The sequence below is a fragment of the Citrus sinensis genome, chromosome 2 (genome assembly GCF_022201045.2).
Source record: "Citrus sinensis cultivar Valencia sweet orange chromosome 2, DVS_A1.0, whole genome shotgun sequence".
In the NCBI taxonomy this organism is placed as follows: domain Eukaryota; kingdom Viridiplantae; phylum Streptophyta; class Magnoliopsida; order Sapindales; family Rutaceae; genus Citrus; species Citrus sinensis.
The window spans coordinates 5470639-5491834 of NC_068557.1; the positions used below are offsets into that span (position 1 = coordinate 5470639).

Below are 21196 nucleotides of genomic sequence, written 5' to 3' on the forward strand. Positions count from 1 at the left end.
TTCGTTTGATATATTTTTTCAATTAGAGTTTATTTGAATAGAGCTTTTGTTAGTAGAGTTTTTACCCAAAAATTTTAGTTGCTTGGTTGTCAATGAGAGTTTTTATTAAAAATTATAAAAGTATTTTAATAGAAAATTTTAATAAAGTTATATTATGAAAAAAATAAAATAAGATTGTTAAATAAGTAAAGAAATAATTTATATATTTTAAAATTTAGAAAAAAATTTCAATCTCTACTCTCAAAAATCTAAAATTTGAGTTTTTATTAGTAGAGACAAAATATCTTATATAATCTTTAAAAACTTGACTAAAAGAACAAACAAACAATACAAAAAATTTTAATAAGAGCTTATGAGATTAAATAAACACTTATAACTATTAGATAAATTATATCAAGCGGATACTAACTGGTCATCATCCGAAATTGAATTCAAGAAGAGGACACAATTAAAAACTTAAATTTATTCTCACCCACTATACTTTTGAAAATAAAAATAAAAATATGACTCCATGAATTAAAAATTTTCTATTGATTATTTGACAATTGTCAAATTGATGAATTAAAAAATTATGTCGATTGTTTGACTTGCCAAACTATAATTTACTATTGAAACCCAATTTGTGGATTAAAATGAATTGCATTTGCGCATGCTATTATTATTCAGTGGAGTTTGGAACATTGTTTTCAGTGACAATCACTTTCGATACATGTGTCCGCTAAGCTTCTGCAGATTTTCTTTCGCTGAGTTTAATTAAATCACCCGCCATTGACTCGTCAGCATTCCAATCACTAGACGCAAAAATCTTCCATCAAATTTTCGCCCCCTCGCCGGCCTCAATCAAGATAATTTTTTAATCTACCAATTTTTTCAATGAGAAATCGAAAATTGATTGAGGAATATAATTTTTTTTAATCTGTTGAGGGAATATAATGACAAAAGCTTCAGCTTCCAAACAAAAAAATTTGAAAGCAAGAGAGGCAGACGAAGAAACTAAAACAAGGTTGTGAAAGGTGTTTTGAAAAATGTTAACGATGATGGTGACCTGCTGCGTCATCAATTAGGAAGACAAAAAGGACTTAGTTTTTCATAATATAAACTAAGAAAGCTTATTTAATGGAATATTTCTTAGTCAAACTCTTTTTCTTTTTTTAATAAATAATTCTACTTTTTTTTTTTTTCATTTAGAGGTAAATGCACGAGGAAAGTCAACCTATTGAAAAAAGTCAAATCTTAAAAAGGTAAAATTATTTTGATAAAAAAACAAATATTCGATAAATGATTCGGGGTTATCATATTTTTCAAGACGCAATTAAAATTTAGTTTAAAAATTCACATGAAAATGTACTTGCACAACGCACGGAATACTTAAACCCACTGCTTCAGGATTAGAATTTGTTCATCACTTAACCATGAAATCATTGACTTGCAATCATACCTTCTTTTCTCACAAGTCAAAGAACCCCGAGTTTAGTTTATCAACTTTTTAAATATTTAGTATGAGATAAATTGTCAAAGTCAATGGTCTGGATACCAAAAACAAATCCCACAATTAAAATTTATTATTATTATATTTTTTTTTTTTGGCATTTGCTTTTGGCAGTTCATTTTACATTATGTTTGAGAGTATCAATTAGTGTTGTGTTTTTCGTTCACAGTGAAAATAAATAAATAATGTTTGGTAGCAACAATTTTTTTTTTTTTTGGGGGGGGGGGGGGAATTTTTCAAAAATCAAGATCATTAAATTGTATTATAAAAAGAATGAAGAAAATCATAAAATGGTTACGCGCAGACGTTCTTCACTCTCAAGCCATCAAAAAAGACCGGGCCCCACGCGTACCAAAAAAATAAATCAAAAGAAAATAATGAAATGATTAATAAATTCGTCAACTACCTCCCTGAGTCCCGCGTGTTTACCCACCCGCGTTTACTGGCCATTCAACACGAGAGGTGGCCGATTTATGTTCATTTGCTTTACTTACCCCCTCGGCTCGACTCCGGCTTGTAGCCGAGCCGTGTTTTTATTCTCAGTGGCAGCGAGCCAATATTATGATTTTATATATACATTAAAGTAAACCTCAAGAGGGACATATTATATTAATGACAAAGAAGGTAACAAACTTCATTTCAAAGAGACAACACCGAATGGAATCTCATACACTGTCCTTACAATAATAAACTATTATATGATTAAGAAAATCAGTATTTAAGCATTCACAAGAGTCATCGAGTAAAAGACTTTAATTTTTTATGAAGAGAAATCACATCATGTCAAATTAGAGACACTCAATATGATATTCTGATATTGGTTAAAGTGTTTGCAACACCATTAGTTTTCCGTAAATATGGCTATAATAAAATCGCAAAGACTTTATCGTAGCTGGACAATTGAGTCATGTGGTGCATAGTTGTCAAGGAGGAGATGGGATGTCACTTTTTAGATAAGAATAAATAATCATCGAATCACATTCTAACTACAATGAATGACAACCTTTATAGTAAACAAATTCAATAGAATAAATAATAGCATACAGTTTTGTGTAAAAGAGAGTTTGGTTCTCAATTGACATAGTAAAATAATATAAAAAGATTTCATGAGGACCTCTATAAATAACGCCACAAGACGCTGGACTCAGATTTTATTTAGAGAAACCATCAATATTAACTTTAACTCAAGAAAAGACCAGATAATGTCATAAAATTATAGAGATCTTTGGAAAAGTGTTGAGACGATTGTTCAAGTTAAATAGATTATATATAGGAAAAGAGTCACGAGTACTATAATCACAATTAATAAAAAATATATTATATTAAATATTAATGTATACATATTTTAAACATTATTTAAAAATATATTTTAATTAACGGGTCAAAGTAATATATCTATCACACTCATTCATATAATACAATTGTTTATTTTTTTCATAACATTCAAATTAATTTCCCGACTACGACTTTCATAGCCTCCTAGATCATACTCCAATAATATATATATATATATTTTACCATTTAACGATACTTAATTGGTAAGATGGCATACCGATGGAGGTTCATTGTGGTCGCACAAATCTTCTTTCTTTCCGCTTCATTAATAATTTCTCTACACATCTGCACATTTGGCGCAAACTAACCAAAGAACACTAATTAATTGTTTCTTATAAAAACATATTAATTAATTATTTGCAGTTTTTGTAAGCCGAGCTGATAGTTTAGTCGTTCAATCTTTTTAATATTCTCCTTAGACTTTAGTCCATTTCGTTCCGCCGAAGAAATAACAAGCCAAGGACAAACTCTTTAATTGCTTCCATGAACAGTAATTTTTGCTGATTATAAGTGTATCCCCCGAAGCTGGCCTTGCTACCTTCATATCGTAACTTGATATACAGTTCTAAATTAAACAAAATAAAGTAACCGTATCGAAACGGTAGAGAGAGAGAGAGAGAGAGAGAGAGAGCCTCAATCGCTCCATCCTCACAGTCTCACCACAAATGGGGTTTGTACGGAGTGACGAGAGCAAGAAGATGGAGATCGAGGAGCTGAAGCGCATGCTAGTAGCGTGCGCCGCCGTGCATCGTAGAAAAGACGAGGAAGAATTCAAAGGCTCTCGTAATAATATTAACAATGTTCCGAAAGAAATCGGCGGTGACGATGAAGAGAAGCTCGTTTGCGTCACTAGCGGCGTCTCCTTCTTGGGCCTCGCCCTCGTCAACTGCCTCCTCCTTCGCGGCTACGCTGTTCGCATCCTTATTGATCATCGAGGTACGCTCTCAAGAAAGCCCTGTCCATTGATTCAGTTGCTCGGTCATTTATTTTGTTAGTTTTTTTTTTTTAATAATACATTTAGTTTGTTATATATTTTGTTCATTACTTTATGAAATAAATAATAATAATAATTGTAGAAGATAGAGAGGAATTGAGGGAGCTGATGAGGAGGACGTGTAGCCATAGCGTGTCAGCAGTAACGGCGAAGCTAACGGAAGTAGATGACTTGACGGCGGCATTTGAGGGTTGTCGCGGCGTGTTTCACACCTCTGCCTTAGCTGACCCTGCCGGCCTTTCTGGCTATTCTGTATGGCTATTTCTTTCACCGCTCTTTTTTTTTTAATTTTAATTTTTTGTATTAGTCTTGTTTTATGAATGATTATGAGTCAATGGACTTTAATAATTCACATGCTTATCATTACTATTAACGATTGCAAGTGATTTGAGTCTTTTAAAAATTCATCTAGCTATCATTTCGTCTAAGGAAAAGTCTTCTTGATTTAAAGGATCATTTAATTCCCACTTCCCATTTTATTCTGTGTGCATTAAAATGGAGATTCCATGACCCAAAGTTTCCACTAGATTGCAAGTAGCACGGTGACCCAGGTGGCTACTCCACGCACATGTAATGGTCCCAACTAAGAATATCTGTGCACAAACATCCCCCTCTTTTCATATGTTATTTTCTATGTGGTACCAGCTTCATATATGCCCGAGATATATATAGGTTCAGGCGGCTGAATTTTATAAGATTCCAATTAGAGCAACGATGATTAAATTGTTGTACAATTGCTTTAAAATATTGCAGCACAAAAATTTCGGCCTTTGAACGTGAACACCACTTTATATTATATAATATAGGGTAAATTTTAAATTAATCTCTCATGAATTGACTGTGTTTATATTTAATTAAAAGAAAAAAGAAAGAAAATGGTGTGAGTTGATGAATTATTTTTAGTTTTCTTAACAAAAAAAGGAGGGTAAATTAAAAATTTCTTAAGTAAAGGGACAATTTCAATTTGAAGATTGTCAATTCATAAAAAAAAGTAATCCGAAATTAACCCACTAAAATATAAAGCATTGGGCGCTCTCCTTATTGTAATGACCTGGCTAATGAATTTGTGTAATGTTAAGTATTTCAGACTACATATGTGCATTGTGCTTTATGTTTGCGAAATGTATTGTATGAGCAAAGGAGCCAAATTTAAGAATAAAGTATGTACTATTAAATTATTAATGCTCTGATAAATGATGATTTTTTTAGAAATCAATGGCCGAGGTAGAGGTGAAAACAACTGAGAACGTGATGAAGGCGTGTGCAAGAGCATCCTCGGTGAGAAACTGTGTGCTTACATCGTCGCTTTCGGCCTGCATTTGGCGAGATGGCCCGTTACAAGACCTTTCTTCCCCGGTTATTAACCATGAATCCTGGAGTGACGAATCACTTTGCATCGACAAAAAGGTACATAATTTTATGCCATGATGAATTTTTAGTTTTGAATTTCCTTGTACTAGGTGTGTGGATGACATAAATTTACGCGCAGCTTTGGTATGCGTTGGGTAAGCTTAAGTCAGAGAAGAATGCATGGAAACTGGCAGAGGAAAACGACTTTAAATTGGCCACAATCTGCCCGGGTTTAGTTACAGGTCCTGACTTCATTCAAAGAAATTCTACCGCAACAATCGCTTATCTCAAAGGTATTATTTTCATAGCAAAAAAACACCTTTATTGTTGGCTTTGTTTAGACTTGACCATTTCGCCAGACCACGGATTCACTGAAGAAGCTGATTAATATGGGGAGAAATTTTTGCAGGAGCACAAGAGATGTACGCGGATGGTTTGCTAGCAACAGTGAATGTAACGAGATTGGCCGAGGCTCATTTATGTGTGTATGAAGCCATGAACAAGACTGCATTTGGAAGGTACATTTGCTTTGACCGTGTGATTGCAAGCGAAGACGAGGCAGAAAATCTGGCAAAGGAAATGGGGATGCCGGCCAGCAAGATTTGTGGGAATGCACATGATCATATTCCGTGCCCCTTCGAATTGTCTAACAGGAAGCTTACATCTCTAATGTCATCTACCCTCGGACGTTGTTACATTGAGAGTTTGAATGAGTGACGACTGTACTATTTTCTTCCCACTATTTTGTGTAATATGCTTTTAATTTTTCACTTTCTAATGAGAAAATCTGCAACATGCCTTCAGGGCCGGAGCCAGCATGGGGCGAGGTGGGGCACAGGCCCACCTGGCTTTTTTTTTTTAATTATACTAAAAAATTGTAATTTATTTGTTTTTTATGAAAAATACCCTAGTTGAATTGTAAATTTTGAAATTAGCACCAATAATTTTAAAATATTTCATACTGTACCTAATTTGAATTTTTAATTATAAATAATTTAATTAGTTATTAACATTTCATGAAATTTGATTAAAGACACGGGAACAAATATTAAAATAAAAAACAATTGTTGTGTATTCAGTGAATCAAATCAAAGAGGATGAAACGACAGAGTTAGCTTGCGTTTTGTGATGCTCGATAACTTCAGTAAAACGACACTTAAAGACTGCGTTTTATGAAGTAAATGTTTTGCTTGCTACAACGACATACAGTCTTGCCGTTTTGAAGTTAATAGAACACGAGCAGAACACGTGCATACAAAAGGTTGTTAAAGGGCCGTTATTGCACATGGTCCTCACGTGCGTTTCTGGGAAGCCTCTGAGGTGGTTTATAAGCTGTGATGCTCAGCTGGAAACGGGGTGTGTGTTGGTTGAGAGAGAGAGCATTGTAACGAGAGAAAGAAAGCTTGAGACTGAGAGTTTTCTTGTTCCTGTTGAGTGCTTGTTAATCTCTGTAATCAAGTCTTGAAGTCATATCAATGAAGCTGTTAAGTTTGTTCCCCCGTGGATGTAAGTCAGTGCAAATTGACTGAACCACGTTACATAGTTGTGTTCTGTGATTTCTTGATTTCAATTCGTTTCTTTGTTTGTTTCTAAACACAATCCTAGTCTTAGTAATAGGTCATTAATCCATTAAGTTTTCTGGTTGTCTTTGGGAGGCATCTTGATTGATTCTAATCCAAGATCCTTTGGGAAGTGTTCTGTAAAGCTTCTGTTTTCAGCTTATCAGAATCTTCAATTGGTATCAGAGCTGGATTGAAAGATTAGATCCAAGTATGGCTGCTCCAAGAATTGATCTAGAAAAATTTAATGGAAAGAATGATTTTAACATGTGGAAAGTGAAAATGGAAGCACTGCTGATCACACAGGGGCTGGGTGATGCCATTGAACCAGCAACCAAGAAAGAGGGGTCTTCATCTCGTACTCCTGAGCAAATTGCTGAAATTGACAAGAAGGCCAAAAGCACCATAATCTTGAGTCTCAGTGACTCAGTTATAAGAGAAGTTGCAAAGGAGAAAACAGTGGCAGAGTTATGGGCAAAACTTGAGAGTTTATACATGACCAAATCACTGGCTAACAGGCTGTACATCAAGAAGAGAATGTTTTCACTCAAGATGGCTGAGGGATCCTCTCTTGATGAGCACATTGATGAGTTCAACAAGGTTTGTGATACCTTGGAAACTATTGATGAAGGGCTGAACGATGAAGGCAAAGCTCTACTCTTGATAAGCTCCCTACCTCCTTCATACTCAAACTTTGTCGATGCTCTCATGTATGGCAGACAATCTCTATCCCTGGATGAGGTTAAAGCTGCCTTAAATACAAGAGGGTTACAAGAGAAACAAGTGAATGGAGTACATGGAGAGGGGCTGACTGTGAAAGGAAAGATTGACAAGACTGAAGGAAAGAAAAAGAAACAAAGCAAGACAAAGAACAAGAACAAAAATCTAAAGTGCTTCCAATGTCACAAGGAGGGGCACTTTAAAAAGGACTGCCCAGAGAAGAGTTTCAAGAAGAAGGGACAGAATGGTGATGCAGCTATTGTTGAAGAAGAGGGATATGAATCAGCTGATGTGTGTGTGGCAACAGAAGAAGTGCAGAAGGGTAAGTGGATCCTTGACTCTGGATGCACATTTCATATGAGTCCTTGCCAAAATTTCTTTTCTGAATATCATAAGATTGATGGGGGAAAGGTTATGATGGGAAATAATGCAGTGTGCAAAGTCATTGGGATAGGAAATATAAACCTTAAGCTTCATAATGGAACCATAAAAGAAGTCAAGCAGGTTAGACATGTACCAGAACTCAAAAGAAACCTAATCTCTTTAGGGATGCTTGACCAAGTTGGTTATAGTGTTAGGCTTGAACATGGAAAAATTGAAATCCTTAATGGGGCTACACTGATTATGAAAGGAAGTAGAAAGAATGGAGTATATGTTTTAGATGGTGAAGTAGTAACTGGAGAATCCAGTGTATCCACTAAGGTTAACATGGATGCAACCAGATTATGGCATCTGAGACTAGGGCACATGAGCATTAAGGGCCTTAAAGAACTAGCTAAGCAGGGTGTTCTGGGAAGTAATAAGATTGGGGAATTAGTTTTTTGTGAAGACTGTGTCCTAGGGAAGTCTGCAAGAGCTAGTTTCAAGAAATCTCAGCATAATACTATAGACATTCTGGACTACATTCACTCAGATCTGTGGGGGCCATCTCAAGTCCCATCTATGGGGGGAAATAGATTCTTCATGTCTATAATTGATGATTTTTCGAGGAGGGTTTGGGTGTATGTTCTCAGAACAAAGGATCAAGTATTTGGCAAGTTTAAGGATTGGAAAGCCTTAGTTGAAAACCAAACAGGTAAGAAGGTTAAGAAGCTAAGGACAGACAATGGACTTGAATATTGTAATCAGATGTTTGATGATTTCTGTGCTAGTGAGGGCATTGGCAGACATAGAACAGTGAGAATGACTCCTCAACAGAATGGGCTTGCTGAAAGGATGAACAGAACTTTAATGAATAAAGTCAGGTGCATGATGATTCAGTCAAAGCTGCCAAAAGGGCTCTGGGCAGAAACCTTGTTAACAGCTTGCTTACTGGTCAACCTAAGTCCTTCAGCAGCCATTGAGTTCAAGACTCCTTATGAACTGTGGTCTGGTAAACCTGGAAACTACAATAATCTCAAAGTATTTGGGTGTACAGCATATGCACACACGAATCAGGGAAAATTAGAACCTAGAGCCTTAAAGGGACAGTTTATAGGTTATCCAGATGGAGTGAAGGGTTATAAATTGTGGTGTTCAGAACTAACTCCACCCAGATGCATAACAAGCAGGGATGTGGTGTTCAATGAGGAGGATGAGCTGACTACTGGAAACCCAGCTGAAGCTGCTGAATCTCAAGATAGTGGTACTGAAAGTATACAGTTTGAGGTGGAGCATCCATTTCAGAAATCTTCAAATGAAGCTGCAGATTCAGATGAAGATAATTCTGAAAATAAAGAACACCAAACAGAACATCAACATCACCAAAATCAAACTGAGCTTGGAGAATATCAGTTGGCAAAAGACAGAGAAAGAAGAACTACCAGACCTCCAAAGAGATATGGCTATGCAGATCTAATAGCTTATGCACTTGCTACCTCACATGAAATTGATGAAACAGAACCTAAGAGCTACAAAGAAGCAGTTAACAGTACAAGCAAGGTTGAATGGCAGATAGCCATGGATGATGAAATAGCTTCCCTTTACAGAAACAATACATGGGAGCTGGTGAGAAAGCCTGATAATAGAAGGCTAGTGGGATGCAAATGGATATACAGGATCAAAGATGGGGTGTCAGCTACAGAACCTAGGAGGTTTAAGGCTAGGCTGGTAGCTAAAGGATACACACAGAAAGAGGGCATTGATTTCAAAGAAGTATTCTCACCTGTGGTTAGACATGCATCAATAAGGGTCTTGTTGGCTCTAACAGCAGTTTATGACATGGAGCTTGATCAACTCGATGTCAAAACAGCCTTTCTGCATGGGAACCTGCAAGAAGAAATCTTCATGACACAACCAGAAGGGTATACAGACCAGCTGAAGCCAAATCATGTGTGTCTGCTAAAGAAGTCACTATATGGGTTAAAACAATCACCCAGACAGTGGTACCTCAGATTTGATGAGTTCATAACATCTCATGGATTCAATAAATGCAGCTTTGATTGTTGTGTTTACTACAAAACAACAAAAGCAGATCTCCACATATACTTGCTCTTATATGTGGATGATATGTTAATAGCTTGCAAACAAAGAGAAGAGATTGATGCCTTGAAGTTACTGCTCAGCTCAGAATTTGACATGAAAGACTTAGGGCATGCCAAGAAGATCTTAGGCATGGAAATAAGGAGAAACAGAAAGGAAGGAAAGATATTTCTAACTCAAGAGAAGTATCTAGCTAAGGTACTTGACACCTTTGGGATGGAAAGCTGTAAACCTGTCATGACACCCCTGGCATCACATTTCAGACTCTCAAATCAGCAATGTCCTCAGACTGATGAAGAAAAATCTGAAATGATAAAAATTCCATATGCAAATGCTGTTGGATGCATGATGTATGCAATGGTATTAACCAGACCAGATCTTGCATATGCTTTAAGCCTTGTGAGCAGATACATGGCAACACCAGGGAAGGAGCATTGGAATGCAGTGAAATGGATTCTAAGATACTTAAAGGGTACCTTGGGGGTTGGACTGCAATATGGGAGAACTGAGGGCAGAAATGGTGGGCTATGTGGATATGTAGACTCAGACTTTGCAGGGGACAATGATAGAAGAAGATCCTTAACAGGCTATATGTTTATGCTAAACGGATGTCTAATCAACTGGAAAGCAAGCCTTCAACACATTGTAGCTTTGTCAACTACAGAAGTTGAATACACTGCAGCTACAGAGGCTGTTAAAGAAGCCTTGTGGCTTAAGGGTATGCTAGCTGAACTGGGGAAGAAGCAACAGTCTGTTGATATTCATTGTGATAGCTCAAGTGCGATCTATCTGAGCAAGAATCCAGTACACCATGAAAGAACCAAACACATTGATGTGAAGCTACACTTTATAAGGAATGAAGTGTCTAAAGGAGTCATCAAAATGGTTAAAGTTCACACTGACAGTAACCCAGCTGACATGCTTACAAAGGTGGTACCTACAGCCAAATTCAGCCTCTGCTTGGATTTGACTGGAGTGTGCAGCTCCTGAGAAATGCACACGATAATGGGGAAGAAGTTTATCAGGAATGATTTGCTTCAAGGTGGAGTTTGTTGTGTATTCAGTGAATCAAATCAAATAGGATGAAACGACAGAGTTAGCTTGCGTTTTGTGATGCTCGATAACTTCAGTAAAACGACACTTAAAGACTGCGTTTTATGAAGTAAATGTTTTGCTTGCTACAACGACATACAGTCTTGCCGTTTTGAAGTTAATAGAACACGAGCAGAACACGTGCATACAAAAGGTTGTTAAAGGGCCGTTATTGCACATGGTCCTCACGTGCGTTTCTGGGAAGCCTCTGAGGTGGTTTATAAGCTGTGATGCTCAGCTGGAAACGGGGTGTGTGTTGGTTGAGAGAGAGAGCATTGTAACGAGAGAAAGAAAGCTTGAGACTGAGAGTTTTCTTGTTCCTGTTGAGTGCTTGTTAATCTCTGTAATCAAGTCTTGAAGTCATATCAATGAAGCTGTTAAGTTTGTTCCCCCATGGATGTAAGTCAGTGCAAATTGACTGAACCACGTTACATAGTTGTGTTCTGTGATTTCTTGATTTCAATTCGTTTCTTTGTTTGTTTCTAAACACAATCCTAGTCTTAGTAATAGGTCATTAATCCATTAAGTTTTCTGGTTGTCTTTGGGAGGCATCTTGATTGATTCTAATCCAAGATCCTTTGGGAAGTGTTCTGTAAAGCTTCTGTTTTCAGCTTATCAGAATCTTCAACAATCATAACAAAATGTTAGTATAATAGTTAATGGACCGATCTTTAATCTTTTTATCTTTTATTCAAATAAAATTAATTATTTAGCCTTTCAACACTGAATCATAAATTGTAAGTCTACATAATTTTAATTTTTAATTTTCTAATTAATCTTTTGTCTATTTTTAAAATTTATAATTTTATCATGCATTTCATATTTGTTCTGTGTATTGCAATATATGAATATTTTTGTTATTATTAAAAGATTTTAAGAGCAAATTAAGTAATAATCTAATCTTGTATATCGAAAAATATATTTTTGCTTACATTAATAATGCATTATTTTCAACTCATAAAATCTCATTGAGGAGTTTTCACCGAAAATTATTGTAATAATTAAATTTATTATCAATGAATATTATAATTGTAGTCTTATATATTGCTATCTAAATTTTTTAAAATTATGATACTTTAAATAGAGGTTTCTATGAGGAACACAATTATAAATGTGACAAGCTACCATTTGGAGTTTATGAGGCCCACAATACAGTTTCCCAAATGAAAACTTATCACTCGAGTAATCCCGCATTGAGTCATGTTTGATTTTAAACGTGCCGGGCTCGATCAAAATCCAGGCTACAAACCTGTATGCCTTCAATTTTTTTATTTTTTATTTTTATTTTTTACTATAAATATAAAATCAAACTTCCGAAGTTCTATCTCAAAGGCTTGTCTGGTAATTGCATAAAATGCGACCTTCCCAGTTCCGACTATTCAATAAAATATCAAATTCTATTTTCTTTGGTCTAATTTAATAAATCTAAAATCTTCAATAAAAATTAATTTGTTTTTGCCCACCCTTCAAACTTTTAAAAGAAATATGCACCAGATTTTCAAATCATCCAAAGTTCAATCTCAATTTCATATCTGAAAGCAGAATGAACAAAACCCTTGGAAAATTTGTCTCTCTCAAGTTTCAACAAATTATGTTAGAGAATGCAAAATGTTCTTCAACTCTGAAAAAGAAACTAAAAAAAACAAAATAAAAATAAAGTTTTGATGAGACACCACCACAACATCCATATGAAAATTTAAGACCAAACAGAAAGTGATACAAAAGAGAAGCAAGAATAAGACAATTAGTTAGTATTAATTAATTAAAAAGAAAAGAAGAGCAGAGAGAGGCTCAGTGAGTTGCTATCTGTGCTCAAGGAAGAGCTTAAAAAGAACCCTTCTCATATGAGAGGTGTTGGAAACACAAAGCACTCTTCATCTTTGCCAATTACCGTTGATTATATCATAAAACTCAAAATCAAACAGTTCATTATTAATATTGAAAAAGAAAATTCCAGAACATGTATATATAAAAACTGAAAAATAGAGGCTCAGAGAGTTGCTAACTGTGCTCAAAGAAGAGATACGTGAAGCCCTTCTCATACAAGAGGTGTCAGAAATAATAAAGCACTCTTCATCTTTGCCAAATATTATATTATATGAAACTCAAAATTAAATACGATCAATTCATGAAAATTAAGGAAACTGCACATAAGAAGAAGAAGAAGAAGAAGCAGCGGCGGCTTTGCCCATTACCCAGACTAGGGTTTTGTTTTATAGACGCCAATCGTGGCTACGTCGTCAGCGTGTGGGTGCTGCCACAATTAATTTATATATTTATTGTGTTCTATTAGCCAGTTGTTAACTTCCACTTTAATTTTGGGCTATCAACTTGGCTGAAGACAGCAAGTAGTGAGTGTGAGAAAGAAGTTTGGTTTATATAGTATGATGGGCTTTTGGGGACGTGGGTGTAGTTAAAACTTGTTAAAGAATGCATAGATGTATATTGTTTATTTGTTGGGCCCCGAGCTATAATTTCATAAGTACTTTTCCAATAGAGTGGAGCTTTTAATTCCCCATTTTAAATTTTATTTCCTAAAGTACCCCATTTCAATTTATTAAAGGGTTAATTATTCTTGGGTTACAAACATTTTGATAAATTTTAAAAAGGTGACATGTATTTTTAAAAAATATTCGAGCGGGTGATATTCTGTTAATTTTTATTGTTAATTTTTAACCGGGCAATGGTAAAAATGAAAAAAAATAGATTTTTTTTTATAAAGCCAAAAAGATAAAAAATATTGGATTTATATAGTGCTTTTCAATTCATGAGAGATCTGCTTCTTTATGTCCACAAATTAGTTTGATTCAACAAGATTTTTTTTTTAAAATGTGTTTAATTAAACCAAAAAACCCTATTAATTAGACTTAGATTTAATTTTTTATATATTTTTCTATTTAAAAAATTAAAAATAAGTGAGTAGGGGCATAAACATCATTTTGCAACTAATTTTAGGGATGGAAATATTATTTTGTAACTAATTGTAGTTGTAGGAACATCATTTTGTAATTAATTGCAGGGGTAAAAATATCATTTTATAATTAATTGCCAAATTGGTTTCAAGTTGATTTGGCTAAGTGTATATCGGATACCTTATCGTATATATGTATAGATATATATTTGAACCAATTACCTTCCTTTCACTTGTATAATAATCGATTCTATTGAATTCATGATGATTCCTGTGCTGGAAACATTTTCTCTACCCAAAAGAAAATGAGAGCAAGAATGTGAAAGACCACATCTCACTCTACCTAACAATGGCGAACACTAGTTCACTTAGCTTTGTCTGGGAAGCCTATGCAGTTTTCTGTGTGTTTATACTTGATCAAAGCAAGGACAGATACTGGATACTTCAAGGTTCTTATAGTTTTTTTAAACCAAATATAATTATTGTTACATTCTGACTACTAGAGTCTAGTTCAAATAAACTAATACCATTTATTGGAGATGATGTCTGGTCTAAGATTTCTGAATATCCAACCTAAAAGACTAGTTTACTGGGTGAAGTGACTTATCACATTTATAAATACAAGTAGTTTCCCTTTATTAACTAACGTGGAACATAACTTAACAATACTCTCTTTAAATAATTAACATCAGATTTAATGCTTTTTTTTTTTTTGGGTCTTGCAGATAAAAGCTAGTTTGGTGGTCCTGGGGTTGTTCAGAATTCGTTTCATTGAGGAGGTTAAATAAACTAGAGGATGGATATCTAGTGAACGACGTTTTGCGTGATGGAAACAGAGGTGACTGTGCCTGGAATTTCCAAAGCACTCGAGTAACTGAGATACAATCAAGAGACATGGCTGGCTTGTCATTATTTATTAATTATGATTGTTGTTCATATTGACTTCATTAGTGGTAATTTGTGGATTCGGTTGCCTATTAAGTTCTTATATTTATATCTTGATTGTTCGTTGTTCTACCCATGAAAAATAATTTTGGGTTCAACTTTTGTTGTTCACATGAAAAATAATTTTGAGTTGAGCTTTTGACAACACAAGTAGCGAATTTTTGATATAGAATATGATACATAGGTGAATAGAGTATTTTTCACAAGACATGACTTATGTTGATGTTTGTTTTGGGTGTATAATATATTATTTTGAAGCTTATGATGAGACAAACTAAACCTTAAGTATTGTCGTTATGCCCGTGTTCGAACCAAAAATTTCGTTTTATTCTTAATCATTTTGTAGTTTAAAATTATTTTCTTATTTTTCTTATAACTTTAAGAAAAAAAAAAAAAGATAAGCTATTGGATCTATGTGCCATTTGTTTTCTTTTCCTTACTTAGATTTACTTATTTTGATAAATTCATAATATTTAAGGTTAATATAAAAGGACTCAAAAATCTTAGTTTCGTTTATTAAGACTCAATCTTTTTTACTTTTCCACATCCTCAATTTTAGAGGGTTGTATACTATTATTGTTGATGCAATAAAATTGTAATGTCAATCAAACTTAATTCTTTGTTATTGTTTTTCACGGAAAGGATTTGGCTTCTAAAACTTTATTAATTTCAAAGATAAATAAATAAATGAAGACTCAATTTGCAAAATGTTGATGAATATCAAATAATCTGAATAGATTTGGATTTGGTGTTAACTTTTTATGCTTAATTATTTTTTTCACAATGTCGTGATAGATAATTCTAAATAACGCCCAATACATACATAAATTAAATTTTGATTATGAAGAGATTCAAATTTTATGAGAACATGATATGTGTTCAGCTAAGACGTGCTTATTGCAAAAACTTTTGAAGTGTTCTTACCGATTCTTTACATAAACTTTAACATTAAAATTATCTCACAATTAAGAAATAAATACAATTAAGAAGCCAAGGGAAGAAAATATGTGTCCTACAAGTTTAAGCAATTCAACTTGATGAATGATAGATATGGGGAATCATCTTTCGTCCACATTACATGTGAACGTTGACCAATTTCTTGCATAAAAAATTATGTTATCCATATTGAACAAAATGCCAATGCGAATATGTGATAATTAATAAGCAGCGTTACTTTTGTACAATATAACATTATATCAACATTTTCATAATTGTAAATTGTAAAGATCTACACTTGAACCGATGTGGGATATGTTCAATATCAAATTCCAAAATATCAAAACCGAAATTGAAAAAAAAAAAAAAAAAAAGTGGATCCGAATCAAGAACCGCTGACAGGGCCGGTGAAAACCCATGATAATGCCCACAATAACCCACATTACTTCTGCTCACCACTTCCCATTAGTTTAACAAAAAACATTGGCTGAGACTGCACGTGCTTTTCCTAGTCTCACGTGCACGACTCATGCAGAGTAAGTAACTAAGCAGCAATCAAAGTAGAAAAAGAGCTAGGGCGAAGAGAGACAATTTCCTATATTCCCTGTCATTGGAACTCAACAAAACCGCCTTGCCTTTGCCTCCCCTCATATGATCTTCTTCTCTCTCCTTTTTTTTTTTTTTTTGGATACCTTAAAGGTTTTTATAATGCTCTTTAGTTGTTGTTTTTAAGAAAAGGTTCAGTAATTCAATTAAAATTCAAAAATAACATAGCGGCAGAGACCACCACAAACAAAGAGAGAGAGAGAGAGTGATGGTGTGATACCCTTTTGCCCAAAAGAAAAAAACAATTGCTCATGAACATTGTTATTAATATATTATTAAACATATTGGCATTCTCAGCGGCAGTCTCAGTCTCATTTTTACACTCTCAAGCTCAGATCAGATCACACTTCATCGTTTCTTTTTACCATTAATTCAAGGACAGCTAGCGAGCACTGAGCAGCACTCTCATTCTCAAGATCATCAAAATTAGTATTAATCGATCAAGTTCAAGTATTGCATATTGGTGCATGCGCTCACACTGTGAAGAGAAGAATCATTGAGGTAAGTTTTGTTATACTTTTCTTTTCTCTGTTTTGGATATGAACTATGATCCATCAACTCTTTATGTTAGGCATGGCTCCAATTCCTTTTCTAGCTAACTACATGAAACAATTTGCAAAATGCGCATGGGTTTGTGTCTGCTTTACAAATTACAATCAATGGGCATGGCAACTTTGTGTATTGCTTTTGGGCCGGTACATTTAGGTATGCATGGTTTGAAAGGGAAGGAATATTATCAGCTAGGCATGTGAGATTAGCTTGCTTTTGGGTCGATTAAATCCATAGCCATTCATGGCCTGGATCCCACCATCACCATTTGCTAGCATCGATCAAAGCATGCATTGTCTTTGTGGATCCCACTGTAATTCACCATTACTTTTTTGTTCTTTTACTCTTAGATCCTCTGAGGTTAAAATTATCATGATATATATACTTAAGGGCTGTGTTCCTTATAGCTTATCGATCTTTAGAAGTTTGGTCTAATGATTTTTACGTAGTTTGTTTTATTGGCATCCGAGTTAAAATCATGTAGCTAGCTTGCTTTAAAGTGAATTAATTAGGAGCTGCGAATGCATGGTCTTTATCTGTTTTTAGAAACTGATCATACGAAGATATATTCTTGAAGCAACTAAAATGTGAAAGGCAAAAAATTGGTTGATTAACTGTTATATATTTAAATTAATTTAGAGATAGGAAGAAAGTGAGGACATTAATTAGCAATAAACAACTCCCCATTTGTGCCTATGGAGATGGCAAAATCTCTAATAAATATACATTTTAGTATTTTACACAGTTGTAAAACTAAAAGCCAAATGCATTAACTACTTAAAACAATAATTTTGCTACAACTCCTAGACATACTAAGCATAGAGGATAGCAGTAGCATCTTTAAATCCTAGTCAAAGTTGGGATCTTGCCTCTAAATTAATACCAAATTCAAGTATTTTAAGCCATGCAGATTCCTCGCTAGTTGAATTTTTATGTTATTCTATGGGAAGAAACAATTGTATAAGGTTCTTTATTGATTTTTTTTTTACTAATATTGATATTGTCATTATCATGGACCACAACTTATGCTGGTAAGTTTACACTGACCCATGTGAAATAACATCATCTCCCACTTGAACATTTGTCAGGATTTAGAAACATTTTGCCAATAATTTAGTAATACAACCATACAGAATATGGTAAATAACCTCTAACCCTTAGAGTTAATCATTAATTTTTAACTGATCCTCAAATAGCTTAAAATGGCTCGAAATATCCCTATTGTCATTTGATTTAATTAGCGTTACATATCTCTATTGTCACTTGAGTTATTATTAAATATCCTTTATTTATAGGACTGGAAAAAGGGTCACATTTTGATGAGAAGAATGGTCACATAAAAATAATTTTTTGGTTAGAAAAAGAATAGTAAATACTAATAGAAGCCTCATTAATTTTATGGGTACAAGTTAATTCAATTAATAAAATCTTTTGAGTAGAAATAAAAAGTTTTAGGTTCGAACCTCATTCACATAGACGAAGAAGAAATTAAATTACTATCTCCTACACCTAAAAAGAACATTATAATAAAAGTGATGGCACATAAGAAGGTTATGACTCATTCATTAAAATACAAGAACTGATTGGAAATTAGCCCTAGCCCTAGGGACAAAAAAAAGAGAAAAAATAATTTACCCTTTTGTTAGATATGCCTAATTAACATTTTAATCTAGCTCTTGACGTGAAATTTGTTTCTAGAGCATAATGAATTAAGATTCCTTTTGCTTGGTAAAGACAATTAGCTCCCCGAAAGCTGGTATGGGAAAGGCAATAAAGTGATATAGAGAAATCGTATTCAGTACGCGAGTAATAGCTGAGATGACATAAAATTGATAATTCCATGACAATTCAATGCTGAAGATGAACAGTCTCTGTTGATGGGTCAGCCAAAGAGTTGTTCCAAAGCTAAATTCAGCAACAGACATGAATTGATGATTTTATGTCACGATAAAACATTTCAGTGTTAAGTGTTTGTGTGCTCTGTTAACTCACTTGTGTGTCGAGTCTCACTCACTTTCCTTTTTCAAGCTCGCCCCTTTTTTGTTCTTATGTCGTTTCCATAATTCACACTCACACCTAAAACGCCACTCAATTTTACCCTTCAGCCCCTCAATTGAAAAAAAAAATTATGACATTCGCCAAAATTTAGATGCCAAACATAAATCTAGCCAAATTCTTATCCAATTAATTTTGTTATTAAAACACCAATTGCAGTAAAAAGAAAAAAAAAACCTTTGAAGAGTGTGTTCTAAATATTTCAAATAAATTTTCACTTCTCGATCTCTTACTTATAGCGAAGATAAATTAAGAAGAATAAAATTACGTACAAATATATTTGATACTTTCTATTAAACACTCAGTATGCAATAATGTGTTGATAGAGTATTTTATGAAATGTCAAATTTACGTAATCCAGACAATCAAATGCAGTAAACAGGCTGCCTAACACACTAACACAAACACATTAAATTAGAAAATTCAGAACAATATTATGTTAGGTCTTACTAAATTACACATAACAATAGACCCCACTGTCATATTACTAGTTTTTGCATCCTTTATATAGATTGTAAGTTATACAAGTTGTAACTTAACAAAGCCCCCCCCTTTTTTTTTTTTTTTTTTTAGAGCCAAAGGTACATTTTTGTCGGGAAAAAAAATTATAAAATTCTAGCTACCTTCCCAAAATCTTGCCCCCCAAAAATAGAATGAAATGGTACTAAGGGCATTTTAGTCATTTATATGCCTCCCTTAGTTGTCACCTGCCAAAACAGGAGGTGCAGGTGCCTAAAAATGCCACTGAACCCACCACGCGCAATACTATTGAGCTGTGTTGCCACGATTCAGTAAAGCGCGTGAGCTTGTTTTGTTCAAGTGTTTTTCTTGGACAAATGCATGGAAAGGAAAACTCAGTTTGCTATACGTATGACATCAAGAGCCTCCCTTGTAAGTATATAAATTAAGAAGAAAATCTTATGTAATTTGAGAAGATATTATTAAAAAAAAAAGGGGAAAAGAAAAGAAGGAATCAGTTATCATGCCACTGCAAGATGCGTAGATACAGTGGAGTTGCGGAGTTCATTTGCTGACTATATATATTTTTGGCAGGTGATCATCTTTATCATCAACATTCATCATCAAAGGGATCGGATGGAGGAGAGCCCACCTCGAGTTTCAAAGGTGGGACCCACGAAAAGGAAGAAGCGGAGCAACAGCAGGTATGCCGTTGATGATGTTGATGATGATGATGGAGGAGGAGGAGGAGAAATGATAGAGTGCTCGGGCAAGTATTGCGGATCATGCACCGCCGGGTTGATAGCCGACTGCGTGGCGCTTTGTTGCTGCCCGTGTGCCGTGTTGAACATCTTGGCTTTTGCATTTGTTAAGATACCTTATATGGTGGGGAGGAGGCTTTTGGGTGTCGGAAAAAAGGAGGAGAAAATGAAGAGAAAATGCAAGAAAGTTGTTGAACTTGAAGGTGGTGGCGGTGGTGATAATCATGATTTTGTAGTACTGGAGAGAAATATTAATAATGGGGTTCTGTTTGTTGAAGATGACGAAGGATTTTCGGCTGAGAAAATTTGGCTAGAATTGTATCAAATTGGTCATTTGGATTTTGGGAGGGTCTCATTTACTGGGATTGATCAATCTTTTTCTCTTGGCAATGGCAGCTAGCTAGCTAATTGAGGAATGAAAAAAAAAAAAAAAAATTCGATGTGATGATGATACAGATGGTATTGTATTTTTTTTGGACTGTGATGATGATCAAGTCCCAATTCCAAAATTTTTAGCCTTTTTAAGGGTTTTTCTGGGAAAGATCGTTGAAAGAGTTCACTTCATTTTCAGGAAAAAGAAATGGCATCAGATAGTTTTGTTTTCCCAGAAAGAGAGGTTGCATTTTGTAAAATATGATTCGTATACACTTATCTTTGTAATGTTACAGTTAGATTTTACTAATTGAACTAATGAATACTTTAGTTTGATTTATTGACGTAAAAAAGTAGTAGTTAATAAAATTGGAGGAAACTAAAATTGTTTAACATGACCACGAAATGTAATTTAGATAAAGCTTTTTTAAGGTTGATAAATGAAGCGTGGTGCAGGCGTTTAATTATTTATTCGCTGATTTGAATTGGTCGTTGAGCAAAGTATGTGCATATGGATGTGTGTTTAGAGAGTGGAGAAAGAGAGTATTGGGAAAGACCAAAGATCGATCAGTTTTCGCTTATTTAGAGAAAGAGAGAATTGAA

The 21196-nt window shown here is 34.4% G+C and overlaps 2 protein-coding genes and 2 non-coding genes across 6 annotated transcripts; 2 read left to right on the plus strand and 2 right to left on the minus strand.

Moving 5' to 3' along the window:
- The first annotated feature begins 3319 nt into the window (after positions 1-3319).
- On the plus strand, positions 3320-5971 carry LOC102613331 (cinnamoyl-CoA reductase-like SNL6). Of its 2 annotated transcripts, none has more exons than XM_006470252.4 (5): positions 3320-3760; positions 3904-4070; positions 5028-5225; positions 5308-5461; positions 5578-5971. In XM_006470252.4, the coding sequence occupies exons 1-5, from the start codon at positions 3490-3492 to the stop codon at positions 5883-5885; spliced, it is 1098 nt and encodes a 365-aa protein (XP_006470315.2). In that variant the 5' UTR covers positions 3320-3489; the 3' UTR covers positions 5886-5971. The 2 variants fall into 2 exon arrangements, with proteins under 2 accessions (XP_006470315.2, XP_006470314.2); XM_006470251.4 differs by having other exon boundaries at positions 3326-3760; positions 3901-4070.
- Positions 5972-12787: 6816 nt separating this feature from the next.
- LOC112497366 (small nucleolar RNA snoR1) lies at positions 12788-12884 on the minus strand. The gene has a single exon (XR_003064164.2). It is a non-coding gene; the product is annotated as a small nucleolar RNA snoR1 (small nucleolar RNA).
- Positions 12885-12986: 102 nt separating this feature from the next.
- On the minus strand, positions 12987-13083 carry LOC112497365 (small nucleolar RNA snoR1). Its single transcript, XR_003064163.2, has one exon. It is a non-coding gene; the product is annotated as a small nucleolar RNA snoR1 (small nucleolar RNA).
- A 3521-nt stretch (positions 13084-16604) lies between these two features.
- Positions 16605-20933, plus strand: LOC102613035 (uncharacterized). 2 transcript variants are annotated; one of them, XM_015527716.3, is made up of 2 exons: positions 16605-16898; positions 20055-20933. In XM_015527716.3, the coding sequence occupies exon 2, from the start codon at positions 20097-20099 to the stop codon at positions 20619-20621; it is 525 nt and encodes a 174-aa protein (XP_015383202.2). In that variant the 5' UTR covers positions 16605-16898; positions 20055-20096; the 3' UTR covers positions 20622-20933. The 2 variants fall into 2 exon arrangements, with proteins under 2 accessions (XP_015383202.2, XP_024950417.2); XM_025094649.2 differs by lacking the exon at positions 16605-16898 and adding an exon at positions 19647-19892.
- Positions 20934-21196: the final 263 nt, after the last annotated feature.

Bases quoted from the DNA above. Each gene is read 5' to 3' on its own strand.
- LOC102613331 (XM_006470251.4), top strand. From the start codon at position 3,490: ATGGGGTTTGTACGGAGTGACGAGAGCAAGAAGATGGAGATCGAGGAG. The intron at 3,761-3,900 runs GTACGCTCTCAA...TAATAATTGTAG, and splicing joins CATCCTTATTGATCATCGAG to AAGATAGAGAGGAATTGAGG. The intron at 5,226-5,307 runs GTACATAATTTT...ATTTACGCGCAG, and splicing joins CACTTTGCATCGACAAAAAG to CTTTGGTATGCGTTGGGTAA.
- LOC102613035 (XM_025094649.2), top strand. From the start codon at position 19,842: ATGGAAAGGAAAACTCAGTTTGCTATACGTATGACATCAAGAGCCTCC. The intron at 19,893-20,054 runs GTAAGTATATAA...TATTTTTGGCAG, and splicing joins TGACATCAAGAGCCTCCCTT to GTGATCATCTTTATCATCAA.